The 21,285-nt window shown below is 62.4% G+C and overlaps 2 protein-coding genes across 3 annotated transcripts; one reads left to right on the forward strand and one right to left on the reverse strand.

Moving 5' to 3' along the window:
- Positions 1 to 270: 270 nt before the first annotated feature.
- SEZ6 (seizure related 6 homolog) lies at positions 271 to 14,872 on the reverse strand. Of its 2 annotated transcripts, none has more exons than XM_053995897.1 (17): positions 14,465 to 14,872; positions 6,537 to 7,106; positions 6,331 to 6,464; positions 5,251 to 5,443; positions 4,766 to 4,951; positions 4,523 to 4,691; positions 3,981 to 4,147; positions 3,703 to 3,897; positions 3,381 to 3,519; positions 3,103 to 3,299; positions 2,832 to 3,026; positions 2,561 to 2,752; positions 2,289 to 2,486; positions 2,154 to 2,192; positions 1,928 to 2,048; positions 1,745 to 1,847; positions 271 to 1,215 (listed from the first exon to the last, which is right to left on the reverse strand). In XM_053995897.1, the coding sequence occupies exons 1-17, from the start codon at positions 14,526 to 14,528 to the stop codon at positions 1,183 to 1,185; spliced, it is 2,895 nt and encodes a 964-aa protein (XP_053851872.1). In that variant the 5' UTR covers positions 14,529 to 14,872; the 3' UTR covers positions 271 to 1,182. The 2 variants fall into 2 exon arrangements, with proteins under 2 accessions (XP_053851872.1, XP_053851873.1); XM_053995898.1 differs by having other exon boundaries at positions 271 to 1,199; positions 14,465 to 14,869.
- A 3,282-nt stretch (positions 14,873 to 18,154) lies between these two features.
- Positions 18,155 to 21,052, forward strand: PIPOX (pipecolic acid and sarcosine oxidase). Its single transcript, XM_053995647.1, has 8 exons — positions 18,155 to 18,280; positions 18,591 to 18,739; positions 19,167 to 19,368; positions 19,488 to 19,670; positions 19,733 to 19,885; positions 19,952 to 20,110; positions 20,219 to 20,294; positions 20,390 to 21,052. The coding sequence occupies exons 1-8, from the start codon at positions 18,155 to 18,157 to the stop codon at positions 20,518 to 20,520; spliced, it is 1,179 nt and encodes a 392-aa protein (XP_053851622.1). The 3' UTR covers positions 20,521 to 21,052.
- Positions 21,053 to 21,285: the final 233 nt, after the last annotated feature.

Here is a 21,285-nt window from a genome sequence, read left to right on the forward strand (position 1 = left end):
GCGCGGGGCGGGGCGGCGGGACACGCGCCGGTCGGCAGGGGGCGCGCGCCGCGCCGGGGGCGCGGTCTCTGGTTCTGACGTCACCCCGGCAGAGGCCACGCCTCTTAAAGCGGCAGTGCCCCCCCCCGGAGCGCACGGGAGGGGAGGGCGTGGGGGTCGCGGTGTCATCGGCGTGGCTGTGAGGTGGGCGCAGGGCCCACGCTGGGGGCTGTGTGTGTGGGTGTGTCCCCATCCCAAGCTGCCCGGCCCCGCTGAGGAAGACGCCATCGCTTCTTCTAAAACACCAGTTTTTTATTAATGAAACAACCAAAAGATGGGGAGGGGGGGCGGTGTCCCCTCCAGACCGAGGGGGCGGCGGGGGCCGGGGTCACCAGCCCGGGCGGGACGCGGCGGTGGGGGGGGGGGGGGGCACAGCCATGCCCCGTGCCCCTGCCCACCCCGTCACTCCGGGTCTGGCCGCGCTGGGGTGCCGGGGCGCGCGTTGGGGACACGCTGGTGGCGGAAGGGACCCCCCCGGTGAGGGCGAAGCAAGCGGGGGCCGGGGGGACACGCAGCATGCTGGGGACACGGGAGGGACACGTCCCTGCGTGGCGGCGGTGGGAGACACAGGGTTGCGGGGGGACCAGCCCCGTGCTGGGTGGGGGGCGAGGGCGGGGGGACACCCGCATGGCCACCCAAGCCCCTCGCCCACCCCCCGGGGCTTTGTCCCCTCCCCGCTGCAGCGCCGGGGAGCCCTGTCCTTACCTGGGGGTCCCCGCGGCGCTGCTCCCCCTGCCTGTGTCACTCCTCCGCCGCAGGGACTGTGGGGGCTGCTGCTTTCCCCCTGCGGGGGTCTGGGGGGAAGGATGGAGCCCGAAGGGCAGGGCAGGGTGCAGGGACCCTCGCTGGCCCAGGGGCCGGGGGGGCAGGATGGGGTCCAGGGACCCCCACTGGCTCAGCCTCTCTCGAGCCCAGTGCGGGCGGCTGGGTGACAGTGGGGCTCGGGCAGATCCCGCGGGGGTCTGGGTGGATTGGGGGTGGCAGGGGGGTGGCCGGTGCCCAGGTGGGTCCTGCCAAGCGCTCGGCTTGAGTCTCCTTGGGAGAGGTGTTCCCAGCCCGTGCCGGGGGCCGGTGGGCGCGGGGGGGCCCGGGAGGGGTGGCTGCAGCGCCCAGCTCCACGCTGCCCACACCTAGATGGACACCTCATATTCCCTCGTGTCCTGCAAAGAAAACAGACTGCAAGGGGTTGGACACTCGGCAGTGCAACGGGGTGCCTGGCACAGGGATAGGGCATCTCCCATCCCATAAGGACCTGGGGGCACATCCCAGACTACAGACGGCCCTGGGGATGCGTGTCCCATCCCACACATGGGTCCTGGATGGGTGTCCATCGCATACGTGGTGCTTGGATGGATATGGATAGTGTCTGTGGTCCCTGGATGGTTGTCTGAACTAATGTGTGGTGCCTAGATGGATATCCCACCCCACACGTGGTCCCTGGGTCGATGTTCCGTCCCGTGTGTGGTCCCCAACTGGATGTCCATCCTGACAGGTACATCATCCCATGGGTGGTCTCTGGGTGCCATGTCCCATGCCCTGTGTTGTTCCTGGATGCATGTCCTAAATAATGTGTGGTGCCTGGAACACATGGCCCCATCCCACACCTGTCCCAGCCCATGCACAGCCCCTGGCACAGGTGGCCCATGCAATGCAGGGTCCCCAGGGTGCCCAGCCCCAGATGGGGGGTGTGGGGGCCAGTACTTACTCCTGTCTCATAGGTGGGATTGTCAAAAGCCGACTCCACGGTGATATGGTCGTAGGGGTGGGAGCCAGCAAGGGGCAGCTGCAGGGCTGGCTTCCCCTGGAGCCTGTGGGGAAAGGGCAGCTGGAGTGGGCAGTGGGGGGCCACGGGGCCGCACGGGGTGACAGGGGCCAGCGGGCCACTCACTTGGAGAAGTAGAGATAAATGCCCCCGATGAGCAGGGCCACCACCAGCACGGGCAGGAAGACAGCGATGGCAACGTTGGTGCCCTCCAGCGTTGTCCCCGAGGGCACGGCCTTGGCCACAGCTGTCCGGGAGGGAGAGTTGGGGGCTCACCCAGGGGACACCCCACATCGGCCGCACCCTGGGTGCCCCTCCACGCTCTGGCACCCCAAAACACCCTCGCCCTTACCATCCAGGTTGCGGTTGCTGTAAAACTCATCGTAGGAGGCTGGAGGAGGCGGAAGAAAGAAACCAACACCAGGGGTGAGAAGTGGGGTGCTGAGCGGAGCCGGCGGGGTGCTGGGGTGGGGGGTGGTCGTCTCACCCGCCTTGCAGATGGGAGGGGAGCCGCTCCAGCGTGAGGGGTGTCCGGGCAGGCAGCGCAGGCTGCTGTCGCCCAGCAGCGCCCGGCCGGCGGTGCAGGAGAAGTGTAGGGTGGCTCCCGCCGGGTACAGCCGCCGCTCCGGGTTCTGCCGCCCGCCCGCCGGCACGCCGGGGTTGTGGCAGGGCTCGTAGGTCTCCGCTGCGAGGCAGTAGTAACGTCAGCGCTCGCCCTGGGCTCAGGGGATATGCCCGAGGAGGGGACGCCCAACTCACGGATGCACTTGGGGAGGCGGTCACTCCACTTGGGTCCCCCCGCAGCGCGGTCATGGCAGGTGAGGGTCCCAGCGCCCGCCAGGACATAGCCCTTGTCACAGACGTACTGCACGGTGGCTCCCACCGGGAATTTGGGGTTGGAGACCACCCTGCGGCTGTGCTCAGCATCCCCAGGGTCCCGGCAGGTTGTCACTGCAGGCAGGAGTGACCGATGGTGATGGTGGCTGGGGACGCGCTGCAGGGCAAGGGGTCACTGGTGGGCACCACTCACCCCGCTCGCAGGAGGGCAGGTCACCGCTCCACGTCAGGTCCCAGTGACACATCAGGAGGTCAGTGCCAGTCAGCTGGAAGCCGGGGTAGCAATGGAATGTGACCACAGTGCCGTGGAGAAGCTCTGGCTGTGAGGACGTCTTCCAGCCATTGGCAATGTCCGGCAGCTCAGGGCAGGTGTCATTACGGGGGACCTCTGTGGGCATGGAAGGCTGAGCAGGGCAGTGGGGACACTGCGGACACCAGGGGCACTGTCCCACCATGGGCCTCACCGGAGAAGTGGATGACAAAGCCCTGCCTATAGGCAAAGGCACCGGCACCAGGGTCAGACTGGAACTGGACGGTGACATCGGCAGTGGATGCGTAGAGCTTGAAGCGGCCACGGGCGCCCGTGTACTGGCCCAGGATGCGTGCCGTCAGGTCGTCCCCGTCGTAGAAGGTCAGCATGTCCCCCGAGCCCAGCCGCAGCCTGGGGCAGTGGGGCCGTGAGGGCAGGGAGTGCACAGATCCGCCATCCCACCATCCCATCCTGGCCCATCCCAGCACTCACACGCGGACGTCCAGCATGATGCGCTTGTCCTCCTCCACGTGCAGCCCCCAGATGCAGTCCTGGCCCTTGCCGTATGCCTCTGGCCAGTTGGGTGACAGCACCACTCCAGCCGTGTCCGTCAGCTCCCCGCTGCACACCGCTGCGGGCGCACACCCGGCTTGGCACTGCCATGGGGCACCCGCCACAGCACCCACTCCAGCATCCCACATCCAGCACCCACCATGTCCCTCAGCTCCATCACACTCAACAGCATGGTGGCTGCAGTATCTCTCATGCTCCCCATCCACAGCAACCCCCAGCACCTTCTAGCACCAGCACCCACCACGGCACGCTGGTTCTGTCTCATTCCACTGCGGGTCATTGGGGTCAACACACTCGATGATGGTGGAGCCCTGCTCCAGCGTGTAGCCAGGGTCGCAGCTGAACTCCACCGTGGTGCCCACGGGGTACCGGGGATCACTGGCCGTGAAGTTCCCATACTTGACGAAGGGCTCATAGCAATGCCCCTGCTCGAAGGCTGCGGGCACAGGGGCAAAGGTCTGCAGGGGCCAGGTGGGCACAGGGATGTTTGGGTCACCCACTACACCCTTGGCCCCATACCCTCATAGCGCAGCGCCATGCCTGCAGCGGCCCCGCTGCTGTCGGTGGTGAGCTCCACGAAGAAGTGGCGCCCGGTGCTGAGCAGCCCCTCGATGGGCAGGTACTCCACCTCGTAGGAGTCGTACACCGGCGGCGCCTCCACGTTGTTGCCGTTGCGGATGATGAGCCTGACAAGGCATGACAAGGGTAGGGTGCACTGCTGGCCATGGCCAACAGCAGCCATGCTTGGGCATGGGTGGTAGCCTCCAACGCCAGCCATTTCCAACAGCACCATCCTTGGGCACAGCCAGAGGTTATCTTCCTTGAATATGGCCAACAGCACCTATGCTTGACTATGGCCAATGGCCAAAGGTAGCCACACTTGGCCATGGCGAGCAACACCCATCCTTAAATATGACTAAGGGCACCCATCCATGGCAGATCCTGTCCTTGGATATGGCCAATGGCACCCATCCTTGGATATAGCCAAGAGCACTCATCCCTGAACATGGCCCTGTGAGGGGGTGCCCCTAAACCCCTAGCCCCCGCAGTTTGAGCCAAACCTGTCATCGTCCTCTGCCAGTGACACCTTCTCGAAGTGGAGGTGCAGGCGGTGGCCATCCGGCGCTTCCAGCAGCCAGTGGCACGTCAGGTTGTTGCTGTAGTTCCCGGGAAAGCCGGGCGAGACAATGCGTCCCACTGTGGCGTTCCGGACCACCCCGCCACACGCCGCTGTGGGAGAGGGACCACCAGTGGGTGACACTGCCATGCCAGCTGTCCCGTGTCCCCGTGGTGCCGGTGCTTACCGAGACAGAGGGGCTCGCGGGCGCTCCAGAAGGGGCGGGTGGCGTTGCGGCAGACGAGCCGGCGGGCGCCCTGCAGCTGGTATCCCGTGGAGCAGCGGAAACGGGCGTCCCCACCAGGGTGCAGGCTGCTGACCGAGACCTCCCCGAAAGCCGGCCGTGCCGGGAAGGGGCAGCTCAGCAGGTAGGCTGGGGGCAGGTGGTGGTGTTACCAAGGCTGAGGAGCAATGGACCCCCCCTCCCAGAACCCAGAAACTGCCTCCCCAGAGCCCTGGAAATGCCTTGAGTGACACAGTGCCTATGGCTGCCGAGAATTACGCTCAATGAATCCATAACTGCTAAGGCCAATTAGCTCTCCATGAGCGTTCCTCACCTAGTCAGCGCCCACTTAAAACACAGATAAATTCCTGGTGCTTCGCTACAATCCAAATTAGCACCACGCTGGCAGGGAAGCTCCCAGAGGACACAGAGGGGCCTGAGCCCCATACCTTGGTAGTGAAAGTGGTAGGAACCAGGGCTGGGGGGCCGGGGGCTCTGGAAGCGGAGGGTGAGGAGGTTGGCGGGGCTGCGGATGACCTGGCCCCGCAGCAGGAAGGACTCGTTGGCCAGGAGGTTGGGCTCCAGGCCTCCCGCGCTCTCCACCGTCAGTGTCTCCCCTTCTGCCAGGCTGATGTTCTCTACCTGCCGGGGACACAAGTGTCACCACCGCAGCATCAGCTGGCACCTGGCTCGGAGCAGGTCCTTGAGTGGCTTCTCTGCGGTCGATAGCCCACTGGAGCCTGTCTGTGCAGGGCAGCACCTTTCAAACATGGTTAGCAGTGCCATAAATCATCCCCCACGCCAAGAGCAGCAGGGCCCTGCCAGAGCGGCCCTGCCAGAGCACCACAGCACGGCCAGGCCCACGCTGGCAGCCTTGCAGACAGCCAGCCTTGCCCTCTGGAGCAATTTGCTATTAATGATGCTAATTAAACCATGCTGCACGGTGAGGAGCAGCAGCACTGGTGAGTGTGGGCTGGAGCGGGGCTGGTGGTGGACATGCTGCCTCTGGCTCACCACCAGCTTTCCACAAGCTACAGCACTGCCCTGTGGTGGCCTCAGCAGAGATAGGGACATGTGGCTATTTGCCACTGACAGGAGCAGCACAAGGCCTCAGCACAGCAGGGTTTGCTGTCAGCCTCTTCTCCTGGCAGATGGGTGCTGGGTGTTCCAGGCCCTGCAGCACAGCATGGCACCTGCTGGCACTGCTCACACCTTCTCCATTAGGGCTTCGTTAATTAAATCTCACAACACTTCTTTGTGGTGCCAGCCACAGCAGCTGGTGGGCACAGAGCATCCTGGGGCATCCCACCAGCTCATGTACCCACATCCCTGTACCAGGGCCTGAGGGTCAGCAGTGTCCTGAGCCAGCTCTCTTGGCTTAGGGACACAGGAATAGGGACAAGGACAGGGACAAGACCATGTGTTTGCTGCACCCTGCACAGACACACAGCCGTGACACAGAGTAGGGGACATGCCACACTTGTCTGCAGGCACTTGCCACCCTGGCCCACCCTCAGCCCTCAGCTCACCTTGAGCTCCACACCATAGCCAGGGTAGACAGAGATGCTGTAGGTGCAGTCCAGGCTGCCATCATAGGGGACACCAGTTGGCTCTGGGGACACCAGCCAGCCCTCGGGACCTGCCAGCGTCCTGTTGCAGGGAGCTGGTGACAGAAAAAACCCCAGCTTAGCCTCACTTCACCCTGGTTCCACCTGACTCCCTCCCTGGCGCTCACCTGGCCCCTGCAGTGTGGTGACAGTGGTGGTGGTGATGGTGGAGGTGGTGGTGGTCCCCTCCTCATCCCCGGGCACCACAGTGGCCCCAGCTCGGGGTGCCAGGGATGTGCCGGCCGTGGTGGGTGCCTGGCTGGGGGATGCAGTGCTTGACTCTGGCACTCCAGACGGGGACCACGAGGGGTCTGCACCTGGCACAGCCCCCCATGCCTCCCCCCATGGCCCGGGGCGCCCCGCTGGCGTGGTCAGCGGGTCAGTGGGGAAGGCGGGCCGGGGCAGGGCAGGGGTGCGAGGTGAGGGCTCGGGTTCTGGGGGGCCGGGGGCTGGCTGGAGGGCACCGCCAGGGAGGAGGGGGCCGGCGCCAACAGGCAGGAATGGTGCCTGGGCCAGGTAGTCCTTCTTCAGGAAGGCTTCGTGCAGCAGGTCCTCCAGCAGCGGGTGGTGGTTGAGGATCTTGAGCGTGGGCGCCGTGCTCACAAAGCGAGCCTCTGCCTCCCGCTCCGCCGGCGTGGGCAGCGCCGTCGGCTCCACCTCAGCGCTCTCCCCTGTCTTCCTCGCCAGCCCATTGAAGCCTGGAGGGAGGAAAGAGTTTGGGATGCTGGGGAGCCTGTGGACTGATGCTGCGCTGGGGACTGACAGGGAATGGGGGACTGGTGATGCATCAGGAGTGATGCTTCATCACTGACCAACACTGCTCTCAGTGGCACCTGGGACATGGACTGGCGCCGTATCAGGTGTGGATGCAGCTCTGGGGAGTGACGTTGGTGCATTGCCACAGACCTGTGCTGCTCTGGGGACCAACACTTCCCATGGACCAACCCTGCACCACAGGCCAGTGCTGCTCCGAGGGCTAACGCTTCCCTGCACACCAATATTCCCCCAAAACCAGGAGGGCAAACAAGTGCATCAGCCACATGCAGCGGGACTGTGACGCCCTCTCCCCAGCATACCCTTCACTGGGGCAGCCCTAGCAATTAAGCCCCGGCTAATTAATGCACATCTGCAGCATGTACCACGTGAAGGGGTGCCCGCTCCTCCTGTGAGCCAGCCCGGATGGGGACAGCCCTGGGACTGGGTATCCCTGATCACAGATTATCCTTCACCACAGAAGTGGCCATCCCATGCCAAGGTTCTCCTGGGTCTGCATATTCCCAGGAAGCAGACATGCAGGTGATTACCATGACTGCCACATGTGCCAGGAATATCACGGGAGCCTGGACACTTGCACCCTTCTCCAGGCTGCCAGAGAGCTCAGTTTATTTCCAGCCAGGCTGTCCCTGAGCAGTGTGAGTCTGTAGGGAGCCCCCTGTCCCATCGATGCTCCCCCCTCTCTCCCACCCACAGCCATAGGGATTCCCCTGTCGCAGCCCCGTGTCTCTCCCAGGCATTAGTCCCTGAACAAATCCCCAGCATGCCCAGCCCAGCAGCTTACGGCGTTTAGACCAAAAATAAAAGAATTTAATCAGCCCTAATGAGTCACCCAGCATCTCTGGCTCCTGGATCTGGCACAGCACCGTCCCCTCTCCTGCTGGGCACAGTTCAGTGCCACGGGGGTGTCATGGTGACATCCAGCATCCCTCTGAGGCCACGGTAGCGTGGGCACGTCTTGTCGCCGTGCACAGGCACTGATGACACGATACTGCCAATTACCGGGTAATTATCCCTATCCGTAGCAGGGCAGGGCCCCGCGAAGATTAATTACTCTGCGACTGCTGCTTTTAAGGGACTATTAAGAGACATTATCTTGGGTGCGCAGCGTAGTGGGGAGCTGCTGGGTGCTGGCAGGCACCCTCACACCGCTGCTACCCACCCCTCGTCCCCACCACCCCCCTGGCATCGCGCCGGGACAATGATAATGCCCTGGGCACAGAGGCACAGCAGGGACACCTGCCCGCACCAGCTCCAAGGGGTTTGCTTGCCCCCCAGCAAGGCCAGAATTATATTTTAATGGGATCCGTTTATTAGAACATAAAAGTTAATGAGTTTATACTGAAGGGCGCCAAAATCTCTGTTGGGCTTTAATAGCAGATTAGCGCTCAGGGCTGGGCCCTGCACCACCACCACTGCCCTGTGCGGCGAAGGCTGGGCCCACCCAGCCCCCTGGACACTCCTGTCCATGAGCATCTCACCTGCCCAGGGTGCTGGGGGGCACGGTGGTCCCCATGGAGGCTACTGGCTAAGGTCAGGCCTCACAGCAAGGGTCCTACAACATGTCCCATCTGGACACTGAGCACCCTGGGCTGGGCAGTCTTGGCACCAGGCACTGCCCTGGGCTCTGGGTACCACAGGATGCTCTTGGCACCAGGGGATGCTTGGGACTCTTGGCCCTCTGGGGATGCAGGATGCTCAGGACACCGTGGGAAGGCAGCGGGTGCCCAGCTGCTGCCACCCATGCCCCGTGAACACCACAGTTTTAGATCCTCCACCTCCACAGATGTCTCTAAGCAGCTTATCTCCAGTGCCACAGCTATGCCCCTCCCATGTCCCCAAGGTGACCAGGGACTGCTGACGTGGGACTGGCTACCCAGCACACACCCCTCTGGGCCCTGGCACCCAACAGTGACCCCGCTGAACTCGGGGTGGGCAAAGGGGCTGTCAAGCCCCCAGTAGCCATGTACCCATTGGGGTCCCTCGGCATGCTGGCCATGGTCACAGCCGGGATGGGGTCCTAATCCCTCCCATTGGCTTTGGCGGGTGGGAGTTTATTAACAGCAGCCGGGAGATGCCAGAGACTAATCCGGCTGTGGCGGGCGGAGGCCCTCCCGGCGGGAATCGATGCTGCCTGCTGTCACCAATAAATAAATAAGGCGGCACGCGGCCGCCCAGGGAGCCCCGATCGATGCTGCCCGCCAAGACAGCAATAACAGAGTGCCCGAGTGAGGGAGGAGACAGGGCAGGACCTTCGGTGGCCTCAGGAGCATCACAGTGCCCTGGTACAGTGGTGTTCCGTGCCTCAGTTTCCCCATCTGTAGGAGGGGGCAGGCGGGGGGTGCAGGCAGGCGAGTGCCTGGCACAGGGTGAGGGCAGGGGCTGGGCCTCACAAGATTCTAGGTTTATTTTCCAATTTAGAATCCAATCTGGCTTTGCCCCCATGGTCAGGGCCAGCAGCTGTGATGAATGAGCTGTCAGGCAGCCGACACCGTGCTCCCCCACCCACAGCCTCCCTGTCCCAGCGCCTCCAGCCCCCTGAACCACCCCCAGCCTCCACAACAGGAACAGGAGGGGGAACACACACCTTATTCATGTCAGATCCCTACCTGCCCCCTGCCCTGGTGGCCCTGAGGACCTCAGGCAGGGAGCAGGGCTTGCTTCCAGCTGGGAAGGCAGCGTGGGCAGGAGCAGGCAGGGAATACAGGTGGGTGCAGGTGGTGGGTGGGCAGGTGTAGGCAGCGTGGGAATTCAGGCATTGTCGGGATGCAGGCAGGCTGGGTGGGTGGATGCAGGCGTGGGTGGGTGGATGCAGGCAGGGGCACACAGATGGTGTGGAGGTGGGCACGGGCAGGACTGTGCAGCAAGCTCCTCTGCCACCCAGCTGTCACCACACACAAACCACTGGCACCCAGCATGGCAAGCTGGCACCCATGCTGGCATCCACATCCTGCCACCTCCACGCTCGCACCACCAGTGACCCCAGATGCCCACGGCCAAGCTGAGACTGTTAGAGCAGCTGGAGCAGGGACCCAAGGGGCTGCCCCGTGCCCGGGGACACTGCTGGTGGGTGCGGCCGCCAGCCCTGGCAGCTATCGGAGGAGCTCGGCTTTAATATTCATGGCAGCGCTGGCGGGGAAGCGTTTGACCTTGTATGTTTTGCAATTCTCCTTGAATTGAACAGTCATTTACCCGCTGACACATGTCACATCACCGCAACTGGTTCCCTGGAGCATCGCGGCGGCCGAGCGCCGGCTGACACACGGAGCACCACCGACACCGGCTGGGCACCAGGGCAGAACCCAGCGGGCAGCTGGGTGCCTGTCCCTGGGGCTTTCCTCCCGTCCCACCTGGTGGATGCCAGCGGTGCCCTTGTCCCCTCCTCGCCACCCACAGCCCATGTAATCCCCCTTCCCCGCTCTCCCTGCGGAGCTAATGGGTTTCTACAGCAATTTCCCTGCGTGGCAGCAGCGGTGATAAATTGTATGTCTGCTGCTATTTCAGACCCAAGCGCTGTGCGGTGCCATGTCCCCCTTCTCTGGGCTCACAGCACCTAAATCAGCCCCTCCAGCCCCTCCCCCAGGCTCTCCTGTGATGAATACCCCATGGCTGGGCAGCACCCCCTCTGTGCCACCCCACAGTGGCCATGATGTCGGTGCCAGGCCCCCATGGAGCTCTGTGCAAGCTCTGGTCTCCCCCAGGACCCGGTACAGCTCACCCCTCCCTCCGGGCGGCAGAGGAGCACCCAGCCCTCGGGGCACCCCTGGGTGCTGGGGACGCCCGCCCAGCGTGGGCAGGAGTCAGGCAGGGCGAGCAGGGCCACGCTGCCCACCCAGCTCCTGTCTCCCCTTCCCTCCGCCCACTGGCAGAGACAGTAATTGAAATCGGTTGCGGGAGGCGAGCGAGAGCTGCTTGTCGGGCTCCGCGCTGGGCTGCTCAGCCATGTCATACTTCCTGCAGACACCATCCCCTCCCATCGCCGCCTGCTCCTGCCACAGCCAGCATTTCAGCTGCCCCCAGCACTCCGTCTCTTCAGCCAGCCCCACATCCCGCCGAGGCACCGCTTTTCCTAGAGGATGAACCAGCCAGTTCTAGAAGCCATTCAGGGCTGATCTTACAGCCAATATTGCCCCTTGCTGCCACCCCCCAGGGTATCTGGGGACCACCAGAGCCTGCCCTGCCCATGCATCACCTCACTCATCGCCCACCACTGGCTGATCTGGCATTTCAAGCACCTCTCTCCATTTTCACAGGGTCAGAGCAGCGCTCTTGCAGCTGATTAATATTTGATCCCTTCAGCACAGCTCGTTACTGCATTTAAATTATATATGTAATAATTCCTACTGGCACAGCGAGTGTGCAGGCTGGCTCCTCCTGCTTCTCCCGCAGGCTGGGGGCCGAGCAGATCCCAAGCCTTAGCCAACGGGACCCCCTGGCACCTCGGAGGATGTGATGAGCAGCGCCAGGTCTCAGCACAGGGCAGGCTGGCAGTGAGCCAGGCAGACAGAGGCATCCCCAGCTGCCTCTGAGGGGTCCAGGCAGCCCCTTCACCCACCCGAGGTTGCTCGTGGTGGGAGCAGTGCTGGTCCTCTGGTTGTCCCCATCTCCCCAGCAGCAGGAGGAAGGGTTGCTGCCACTCCCGAGCTCCTGCCTGTGACTGGAGGGAATCCATTACCTCCCTGGTTATAGGCAGCTTTCAGAGGCAATCTTTCAATTGTGCGCATTTAAAGAATTGATTGGAGGCGAAATTATCCTCTCCCGTCAGAGCCACTGGAGACACAACTTCATCTGCCTCCCCCGGGGGCTGTTGGTGCTCCCAGGGGACCCCACAGCCAGGGTCAGCCTCAGCCTCCACCCCAGCAGGGGCTGCACACAGGGAGTGACAGCTCCAAGGAGCCCCGTGCCAGCCTGGGGGTCCCACCAGCAGCACAGGAAGGGGTGGGGGCTCTCTGCTGCTCCAAACCAGGCCTGGGGGTGCCCTTGTCGTGTCCTTACCCAAGCTTCTTTTGCCCCATTTTCCCCCGCTTTCCCACTGCTGTGGCTCTGCCTGGCAGCCCTGCCTGGCACAGCACCCTGCGCTGAATCCATCCCCGCCACTGCAAACCCACAGACGATCCCTGCGGCAACCAGGCTGGCTCCCGGGCAATGGTGGGGGTGCTTGGCTCAGCCTGCGCCCCACATCCCCTCGGGACAGCCCTGCCCTCCCGCTCCCTGGCTTAAGAGTATTATCCAGATAATCCTGGCCTGGCGGCACGGCAGCGTGGCGGTGACGAACTCCTCCGAGGCACGCAGGGCACGAGCACACGCGCCGGTAATTACTGGAGCAGGCGCCTGCCTCCTTCCCCAGCCCCCTCCTCACACTGAGACCCCAGCCAGCACCCACATCCCCGGGGGCACCGTGTCCCCCAAATACATCACCCCAATGGGCACAGTGCATCTGGCTGATGCTGGATGCTGTGGCACAGCTCATGGGGGCACGGCCAGGCCCTGTGCCCCCTGCCACAGCCTGTGCTGCTTCCTAATGCCACGGGCTGCCAGGACCCCAGATTACAAGGAGCTCCCTCCAGTGTGGCTGAGATGATCCCCACAAAACATGCCTGGCCTGCCATAGCTTTGGAGAGCTGGGGAGAGGGGCTGCAGTGGGGCAGGATGGATGGAGCTGTGCCTGGCACTGTACCCCTCGGCTTCACCAGTGCCATGGGGTCCAGACCCCACTTTCTGCTGGGGCAAACCCCTGTGGACACCAGAGGCTGGTGGTGCCCCACAGCTGGGGCAGGAGAGAGACAGGATCAGACCCTGCACTGCCACCACTCAGACCGCATCATAAAGCTCCCCAACCTGGATGAGGGGTCCAAGACTCCCTGACCCCACATCCCATCCCCATCATGCACTAGCCCATTGATGCCAAGTCAAGGCCACAGTGACACTGAGCATGGCACTGCTGCATGGAACCCCTGGGAGCCCTGCCTGGATGGAGGATGGGGAGCTTGAGGCACGAGTCACACAGGCAACTCCCAGTACCCGGTGAGGGGATACAGGGTGGACAGGACCCCATGGGTCCCAGCCCCAGGAAAAGCTCAGCACCTCCCAGGGCATCCCTACATTTAAGTCTCTGGGAAATGCACATGCAGTGTTTAATTAACTTTATTGATATTCAGAAATTAGGGGACTGACTAGAGGTAATTGCTCATTAGAAATCATTAAACTGACACAGTAAGCACCAGCCTCCCTTGGGGGAAATCTGCCCTGCTCCCAGGACAGAGCCAGCGATATGGACCCCCCCATTCCAGTTTTGCTGCCCCCCCAGCAGGGCAGGAGATGGGGGTGCCATGGCATTGCCCCACTTGCTGTCCCCATCCAGTCCCTTTCCCAAGAAAGAAGGGCTGTGGCAGCAGCCCCAGGCGGCAGAGCGAGCTGGGAATAGCAGCGGGCACAGGGCCACGGCGCCCTTCCCCGGCTGGGCTCCGCTGCCAGATGGGGAGTTTATGTAACTCCCCGCACGGCTGCTGCCTGCAGCCGGTGCCCACATCCCACATCCCGCCGGGGCCAGCAGGGCTGGACCACGACCCGCCCATCGCCCCATGCATGGCCACAGTGCTCCGGGGCACCCCAATCCCTGACAGATGTCCCCAAGCCTTGGAGGGTCCCCGATCCTATTTTTGGGGCAGCGGAGCCACGAGGCATCGAGACTGCCGGTGCCCCACGGATGGCAGAGACAAGGAGCCGAGCTGGGTGTTGGCTGCTCTCCTTGGCAAACCAGCACCCGCCACCCCTGCGTCCCCCGTGTCCCTCGCGGAGCTGGAGGCGTCACCCCAACAGGGAAGAGAGGGGGAAAGAACCAAATTCCCCCGGTGCCCCCCACGGGGAAGTGGGGACCGCACGGAGGGACCGGCTCACGGCATAGCCAGCCTCGGGTGGCTCGAAGGGCTCGGTGACCGCGGGAGCGGGTCCGCCGTGCCCGCCCAGCCCCCGGTGCAGCGATGCTCCCCCCGCCGGTAACACCGGCAGAGGGGCTGCCGCCGGAGCCTGCCGGGGGCGGCGTTGCACCAGCCCGGCTGCAAAGCGCTGTGCGCGTCCCCGGAGGGGGTGGCGGCGGGGCGGATAACGGGGAGGGGGGAATTCTCGATTCACCGGGGGAAAACGGGAAGCGTCCCCTCCGCACCGGGGGGCGAGCACGAGTTGGCAAAGTTTGCCGGCGACGGAGGCGGGTTGAGGCCACCCGGTAGCGAAGGGTGGCCGGTGTGCACGGCGGGGATGACCCGGGGTGTCGGTCGGCGCTTACCGTGTGCCGGGGCGCGGAGCAGCGCGGCGAGGAGCGGCAGGAGCAGCGCGGGCGGCGGGCCCATGGCCGGCGGCGGTCAGCACCGCGGACAGCTCCGCTGCGGGCGCGGCGGCGGCGGCGGCGCCCCGAGCGGCGCCCGCCGATACCGGGGACGGCGGAGGGGGGGCGGCCGTAATGCTCCGAGCGCGGCGCACACCAATCCAAGGGCCGGGGGGGCTCTGCCCGCCTCCCTCTCAGCCCCCCCTCGCCGTAATGCTCCGAGCGCGGCGCACACCCAGTGCCGGGGATGTGGGGAGAGGGGAGGGGGCTCTGCCCGCCTCCCCCTCAAATCCCCCCCGCCGTAATGCTCCGAGCGCGGCGCTCGCCAATCCCAGGGACAGGGCGGGGGGCCGGCCGTAATGCTCCGAGTGAGGCGCTCGCTAATTCCAGGGATGAAGGGGGGGCCTCCCCCACCCACATCTCGCCGTAACTCTCCGGGCGAGGCGCCCTCCAATCCCGCAGGCTGGGGGGGGGGCGGGGGGGCTCCTCCCTGCTACCCCACCCCCACGCCGTAACTCTCCGAGTGCGGCGCCCGCTAAAGCTGGCGATGAAGGCTGGGGGAGGGGGATCGCCTAACCCCCTCTTCCTTCCCGAATCCCGACAACCCTTCGGGACGGGAGCCACCGAGGGCTGTGGGAAATGTGCCCGGTGCCCATCTCACCATATCCTGCCTCCCCACCCTACAGATCTCTCACCACAGCCACCTCCCTTCCCCCAGTCTGCTCTTCCCCATCCCTCAATAGCCCAAATTAGGGCTGGGCTCATCATTCTCCAAGCAGAGATACCTGGACCCGGAACAGCACAGAGGGAGGCCGGTGTTCTTTATGGTGGGGTTCCAACAGCCCCTCCCCAGCCCCTGCCTCGGGGTCCCGGAGGGCAGCCAGCCCTGCAGTGGGCAGATGGTGTTGGCAGCGGCACCGAGCAGCTCCATGTTGGCTGATGGACGGCTCTTGCGGGTGCTAAAAATATATTAAAAAAAAAAAAAAAAAAAAATCTCTTTGTTTAATAACCCCCTCCCCATCCCTCCAAAAGCCCAGATGGCTTCGCCTCGCCGGATCCCCCGCAGCCCGGCCAGCCCCGCTGCACACACAGCCCACGCAGCCAGCTCCGGTGGGGGTTTAATTTTAATCCCAGGTCCTGCTTTGCTGACATGCATCATTCCTGCCATGAAGAATGGCATGGCTTGGCATGGGGAGCCGAGAGCAGTGCAGCAGCCAGTCCCACGTCGTGGGCTGCGTGCCACCAGCCCCGTGGCACTGCTGGTTGTGCCACCAGCCCCACGGCTGTGGTGGGAGCGGGGCTGGAAGCGATGTCGGGATCCTTCTCATCCCGGGGGTGCTGCCGGCTCTTCTGCAAAGCACTTTCAGCTCTAAACCCAAAACTTTGATCCGCCAGTAGTGCCATCAATGTTTAATGCAGCAAAGCCCTGGTAGGGCTCGGAAGATGAGCATTTTGAGGCCAAATTGAAGTTTCTAATATTATGATATTCAAATAATTTTAATCTGCCTGATGCATCCCCAGGCATGTACCTGGACTGCTAATGAGGGGCTGCCTTCAGCCGCTGTTGCTTTTGACAGAAAACAAACAATTCTTTGCAGGTGCCATCAAAGGACTGGGAATGGAGAGGTCTGAGAAGGAAAATGGGGGTGAGGGTGCGTGGAGCCAAAATGTTGCAGCTGGGAGAGAAGGATGCTGTGTTTGCCTCGGCTCCCTGGGGAACAGCATTGCTCCCTAATTCTTTTTTAAGTGTTGGTTTGTGCTTGGTGAAAAATGAGGCCAGCATAGATGGATGAGGGGATTTTGAGATACTTCTGTCCCACTGTACAGCAGATGAAAAGGGTGCAGTGGGTGCAGAGTCCAGCACCTATCAGATTGCATCTGATCCTTGCCCAGACTTGGCCAAAGTTCCTTGTTTCCCATTTTCCCAGTGCCACGTGAGTCTGAGCTGGGGTAGCTCCACAGCCTGTGCCAGGCAATTCCCCAAGCCCCCATTTTCCCCTCCCCATGCCATTGCCAGCCCCGAGTTTTCCCATCCATCCACCCAGCCCATACAGGGAATATTTCATTTTTACTGAGCTCTCCTGACCCACATCAGCTGTTTAGGGAAATGGATTTCTTGCTGCCACAAGCATTGCCTCCAGTCATTATAAACCCAGGTGAAGAGGACATGGCAGGGATGATGGAGACCTTAGCAAAGGGCTGGGGGGACCCCCCAGAAATTCACCCTAAGGCAAGTTGAGGTCCCGCAGCTGTTTTTGGTCTTTGGGGGTGCAGACCTCCCTGATGCCTGGGCTCAGCACTGGTTGGGGTCACCTGCAGAACAAAAGCAATGTCTTGAGGGGACCCACAGAGCCCTGGAGATGGTGATTTGTGTCCCACCAAAGGCCTCACCTTCTCTGTAACCTCACAAGCAAGGCTTTTCCATCCGTTCTATTACCACACTGCTAACGGGAGAGGAGTTCATTTTTACCATTTAACGTTTCACGGATAATTAATTATCCTTCATCTTTCCAGCAAAAAAGGAAGAGCAGGTACAGGGGCTATTCAAAGCAAAAAAAAAAAAAAAAAAAAAAAAAAAAAGTCAGCTGAAACCCAGGGAAATTGCTGAATTATTTGTAACATCAAAGGCAAGAGAGGATGTGCTGATTTAACGGGGCCCTGTGCGATGCAGAGCCCTGGGCATGGTGGTGATGCTGAGACTGGGATGCACTCACTGCAGCAGTGGTCATGGGCAGTGGGGTGGGTGAGGGGTCTGGGGGGCACCCCAGCCTCTGCCCGTGCTGCCCATCCTCCTCCTCTCAGCTCCCCATCACTGCGAGCTGCCAGGTCTGCCTTTGCACGATGTTGGGGTGTCCCTGTGACGTGGTGGGAGCCCCCAGTGCTCCCCAGTGCTTCATTCATCACCAGAGGCAAGTGGCAAAATAAATAATGATCTTTAACATTTCGTAATAACCACAATTAACCAGTAAATAATGCCTTTTACACCGCAGAAGCCAGAGTAAATTAATTCCCCTAATTAGCTGTCAGGCAGCACGGGGCAGTGGTGGCAGTGGGCAAAACTGGCAGCCCCTGCCTGGGTTATTCCCCACTCCAAGGCATCGTCCCCAAACCCCAGTCACACCCCAAAATTTTACAGATTTGCAAAATCCACCATGCTGCATCCTGGCAGCTCTGGTGAGCCCTAAATCACCTCTATCTCCCGTTAAAAAAATAACAACAAAAGATGGCGACAAAATGGTTTATGGCTGTAATAAATTGTGCTGGAGGGAAAAAAAGCCCTGTTTGCCTGGAAGCAAGGGGGGGTTTCCCATTGGCACACAAATGGAAGCACCACAGCTGGAGCCAGCAGTGGCCGGTGGAAAGGGGGAATTATTGGAAGTGGTTTTCCTTCACATCTATGGCACCCTGATAAGCTGAGCTGCCTGCCTTGATGGGACCAGATGTTAGTGTTGGTGGGGGAATGAGAATATTCGTGCCTGGCCAGCCACAAGGGGTAGGAAGAGCGTGGCCCCTGTGTGTCCCTGTGTCCCCACAGAGCTGGAAGGTGGCCAAGGCTGCACCACCCGCTTGGCTCGGCTGGACTCTGCCCCGTTCCTCCCCTTAGCTCACATCCCATCGGCCACAGAGACAGCAGCAGGGACGAGGACAGAGATGGCTGCCCTAAGCCAGCCCCAGAAATCCACCTACGATGTCATTGTCATTGGGGCCGGCATCCAGGGCTCTTTCACTGCCTACCACCTGGCCCAGCGCCACAAGGACACTCTGCTGCTGGAGCAGGTATGGTGACCCCATTCTGCCATGTCCCCTTTCCCAACAGGCTGGGCCGGGTGCCTGCAGACCTGGCTGCCCTCCACCGTGGCACAGAGCAGAGCCACTGCCGGCACTGCAGTCCCCAGTGCCAGGACCCCCTGTCCCTAATGCTAAGACTCTCATGTCCCCAGCGCCAGGACCCCTGTTCCCTGCCGTGGTTGACAGATCAGGCTGTGTCCCCAAGGTGCCCTCTCTGCACGGCGCTGGTGCACGTGGGGCTGGTGGCGTTGAGGGTGGCAGTGTCTGTGGTCACCCCCATGTCCTCTCTGCCCCACAGTTCCTCCTGCCCCACTCTCGGGGCAGCTCTCACGGGCAGAGCCGCATCATCCGCAGCGCCTACCCCCAGGAGTACTATTCCCGCATGATGACCGACTGCTTCCGCCGCTGGCAGCAGCTGGAGGCCGAGACCGGCACCACCCTCTACAGGTGATGGGGACAGGGACGCAGCCACCGCCGGGCACCGTCCCCTCCCCGCGCGACTGGAGGCGGTGACCTTTGGGTGGGATGCGGCTTCCTTGGCAGGCAGCTGCCAGTTCCTGGTAATTTATGGGGCTCCACGAAGGAAATGTCATTAAGGAAATGAACACCTAAATGGTCCTCCGGTGCCTGTGCCGGGGTCAGGGCTGATGGCGCTTGCTGTATTTAGGGGGCAGAGTGTGATGTCAGTGTCCAGACCCTCCCCACGCATCTCGCTCTGCCCTTGGCCCCTGCATCCCACTGTGCAGTGCCCCAGCACCAGGGTGTAGCACATCCCAAGCATCACCGTGCCTCAGTTTCCCCCAGGGGCAAAGCAAGTTGGGGGTCCATGCAGGGAGGGGGAGCAGGGCGAGCTGACGTGACTGGTGGGATGCAGGCAGACGGGACTGGTGCTGCTGGGGCCACTGGGAGAGCCGGAGCTGGAGGCCTGCAGGAAGAGCCTGGGTGTTGACGAGGTCCTCGATGCTGCAAGGCTGGCCCAGCGCTTCCCTGGCTTCCAGCTGCAAGCTGGCCAGGTGGCCATGGTGGACAGCACTGCCGGGGTGCTCTTTGCTGGCCGGGCACTGCAGGCAGTGCAGGTAGGTGCTGCTGAAGGGATAGAATGCTTTGGCATGACATGGGATGGTTTGGGATGGGATGGGGGTCCCCTGGCTCTATCCTTGCAGTCACCTCCTGTCACCCAACCCTCCCCACCCAGGAGGTCTTTCGCCGACACGGGGGCACCCTGCGGGACGGGGAGAAGGTGCTGCGCATCGAACCTGGGGCCACGGTCACTGTCACCACCACTGCTGGCGTGTACAAAGCCCCCCGGCTCATCATCACGGCTGGAGCCTGGACTGGTGCCCTCGTGGAACAGCTGGGTCTCCGCCTGCCGCTGCAGGTAAAGGTTGGTGGCACGGGGGGGTGGCAGAGTCATGGCCAGAGCTAATGGAGTGATTCCAGCCCCTGCGCATCGATGTCTGCTACTGGAGGGAGAAGCAACCTGGGAGCGCTGGCTTGGGCAGTGTCAGTCCCTGCTTCTTGACCCTGGGGCTGAGCCAAGCCCCTCACGGCATCTACGGGCTGCCCTCCATTGAGTACCCAGGTCTGATGAAGGTGAGCAGGGCACAGCTGAAGGTGGGGGATTCTCTAACCAGCCCACCCTGACCAGTTGTCCTCCAGGTGTGCCACCACCATGGCAGCCCCACTGACCCAGAGAAACGGGATCAGGCCCCCTCGAGTGCCCCCCGCCCTGACATCGCCGTTCTGAGCAGCTTCATCAGCAGCTATCTGCCCGGGCTGGAGACCCAGCCAGCGGTGATGGAGACCTGCCTCTACACGGTGAGACCCTCCCCAGGGCACAGGTTCAGGCATCTGGGGTCCTGAGCCTTCCTCCACCACAAGGTGGAGCCCACCCTGTCCCCTCACCTTCACACCCTGGCTCCCCAGAACACTCCAGATGAAGATTTCATCCTGGACCGGCACCCCAAGTTCAGCAACATCGTCATCGGCGCTGGCTTCTCAGGTAGGCGAGGGCAGCCACCCCCCAAACCCAGCACCTCAGAGCTGTCCAGGGTCGTGGGGATGGTTGTGTCCCCACCTTCCCTCTCCTTCACACAGGCCATGGGTTCAAGCTGGCACCAGTGGTGGGGAAGTTGCTGTGTGAGCTGAGCCTGGGCGAGGAGCCATCCTACAACATGGCCCACTTTGCCATCACTCGTTTCCCCGGTGTGCTTGGGGATGCACAGTAGGTGTGGGGCTCCAGACGTGCCCCCATGGCATCACACTGGCCTGCAGCTGTGCCCCTGCATCCCTGCGTTCTGACACACAGTACACCTCCATCTCCGTGTACCCTGGGGACTCCCAACACGCTGCATTCCTCCAACCCCACACCCCAGATGCCCTGTATTGCCATGTCCCCATATTCCACCATCCCAGCACCTCTGCATCCTTGCTTCCCCACATCCCTGCACCCTGGTACCCTGCCTCCCCACATCGCAGCATCCCAGCATCCCCCATGCCATGCAGTGCCAAGCCATCTCTACCAAGCACCCACTCCTGGGGAACAAATTAAGAAGCTTTGTCAGCCTCATGAAGATGGAGCAGGAGCAGCGTGGAGAGACACACTCGCTTAGGAGTCAAGTTAAATGTTTTAATGTTAAATGTGCCATTTTATTATCATTAGATCGCTCCCACTTAATGAAAGCGCATTAGCGCAGCGTGGCTTTATGGCAGCGAGCACCGAGCTTGGCCTGTGTGCTTCCAAGAGATAGTGGGGAAAGGGAAACAACCTGCCAAGGAGTGAGGGGGGTCCCCAGCGTGCGGGGTGTCCCTGGGGCCAGGTGCAGGGCACAGCACATGGCACGGGGACAGCACACGGCCAGGGCCGAGGCTGAGCCGTGCAGGCAGCCAGCAACGCACATCATCATCTCCTCCGCGTTAATTATTTAACGCCAGCAGGCAGAGGCTCTGTCCCGCTGCTCATCTGCATATTTATGAAGATTGATAAATGATTC

This window comes from Vidua macroura, chromosome 20 (genome assembly GCF_024509145.1).
Source record: "Vidua macroura isolate BioBank_ID:100142 chromosome 20, ASM2450914v1, whole genome shotgun sequence".
In the NCBI taxonomy this organism is placed as follows: Eukaryota; Metazoa; Chordata; class Aves; order Passeriformes; family Viduidae; genus Vidua; species Vidua macroura.

Coding starts and splice junctions, on each gene's coding strand:
- SEZ6 (XM_053995897.1), bottom strand. CDS start 14,528: ATGGGCCCGCCGCCCGCGCTGCTCCTGCCGCTCCTCGCCGCGCTGCTC. Junction 4,692..4,765: donor CCGCGAGCCCCTCTGTCTCG/GTAAGCACCGGC, acceptor CCTCTCCCACAG/CGGCGTGTGGCGGGGTGGTC. Junction 2,487..2,560: donor CCGCCTCCCCAAGTGCATCC/GTGAGTTGGGCG, acceptor ACTGCCTCGCAG/CGGAGACCTACGAGCCCTGC.
- PIPOX (XM_053995647.1), top strand. CDS start 18,155: ATGGCTGCCCTAAGCCAGCCCCAGAAATCCACCTACGATGTCATTGTC. Junction 18,740..19,166: donor ACCGGCACCACCCTCTACAG/GTGATGGGGACA, acceptor GGTGGGATGCAG/GCAGACGGGACTGGTGCTGC. Junction 19,671..19,732: donor GTCTCCGCCTGCCGCTGCAG/GTAAAGGTTGGT, acceptor GAGTGATTCCAG/CCCCTGCGCATCGATGTCTG.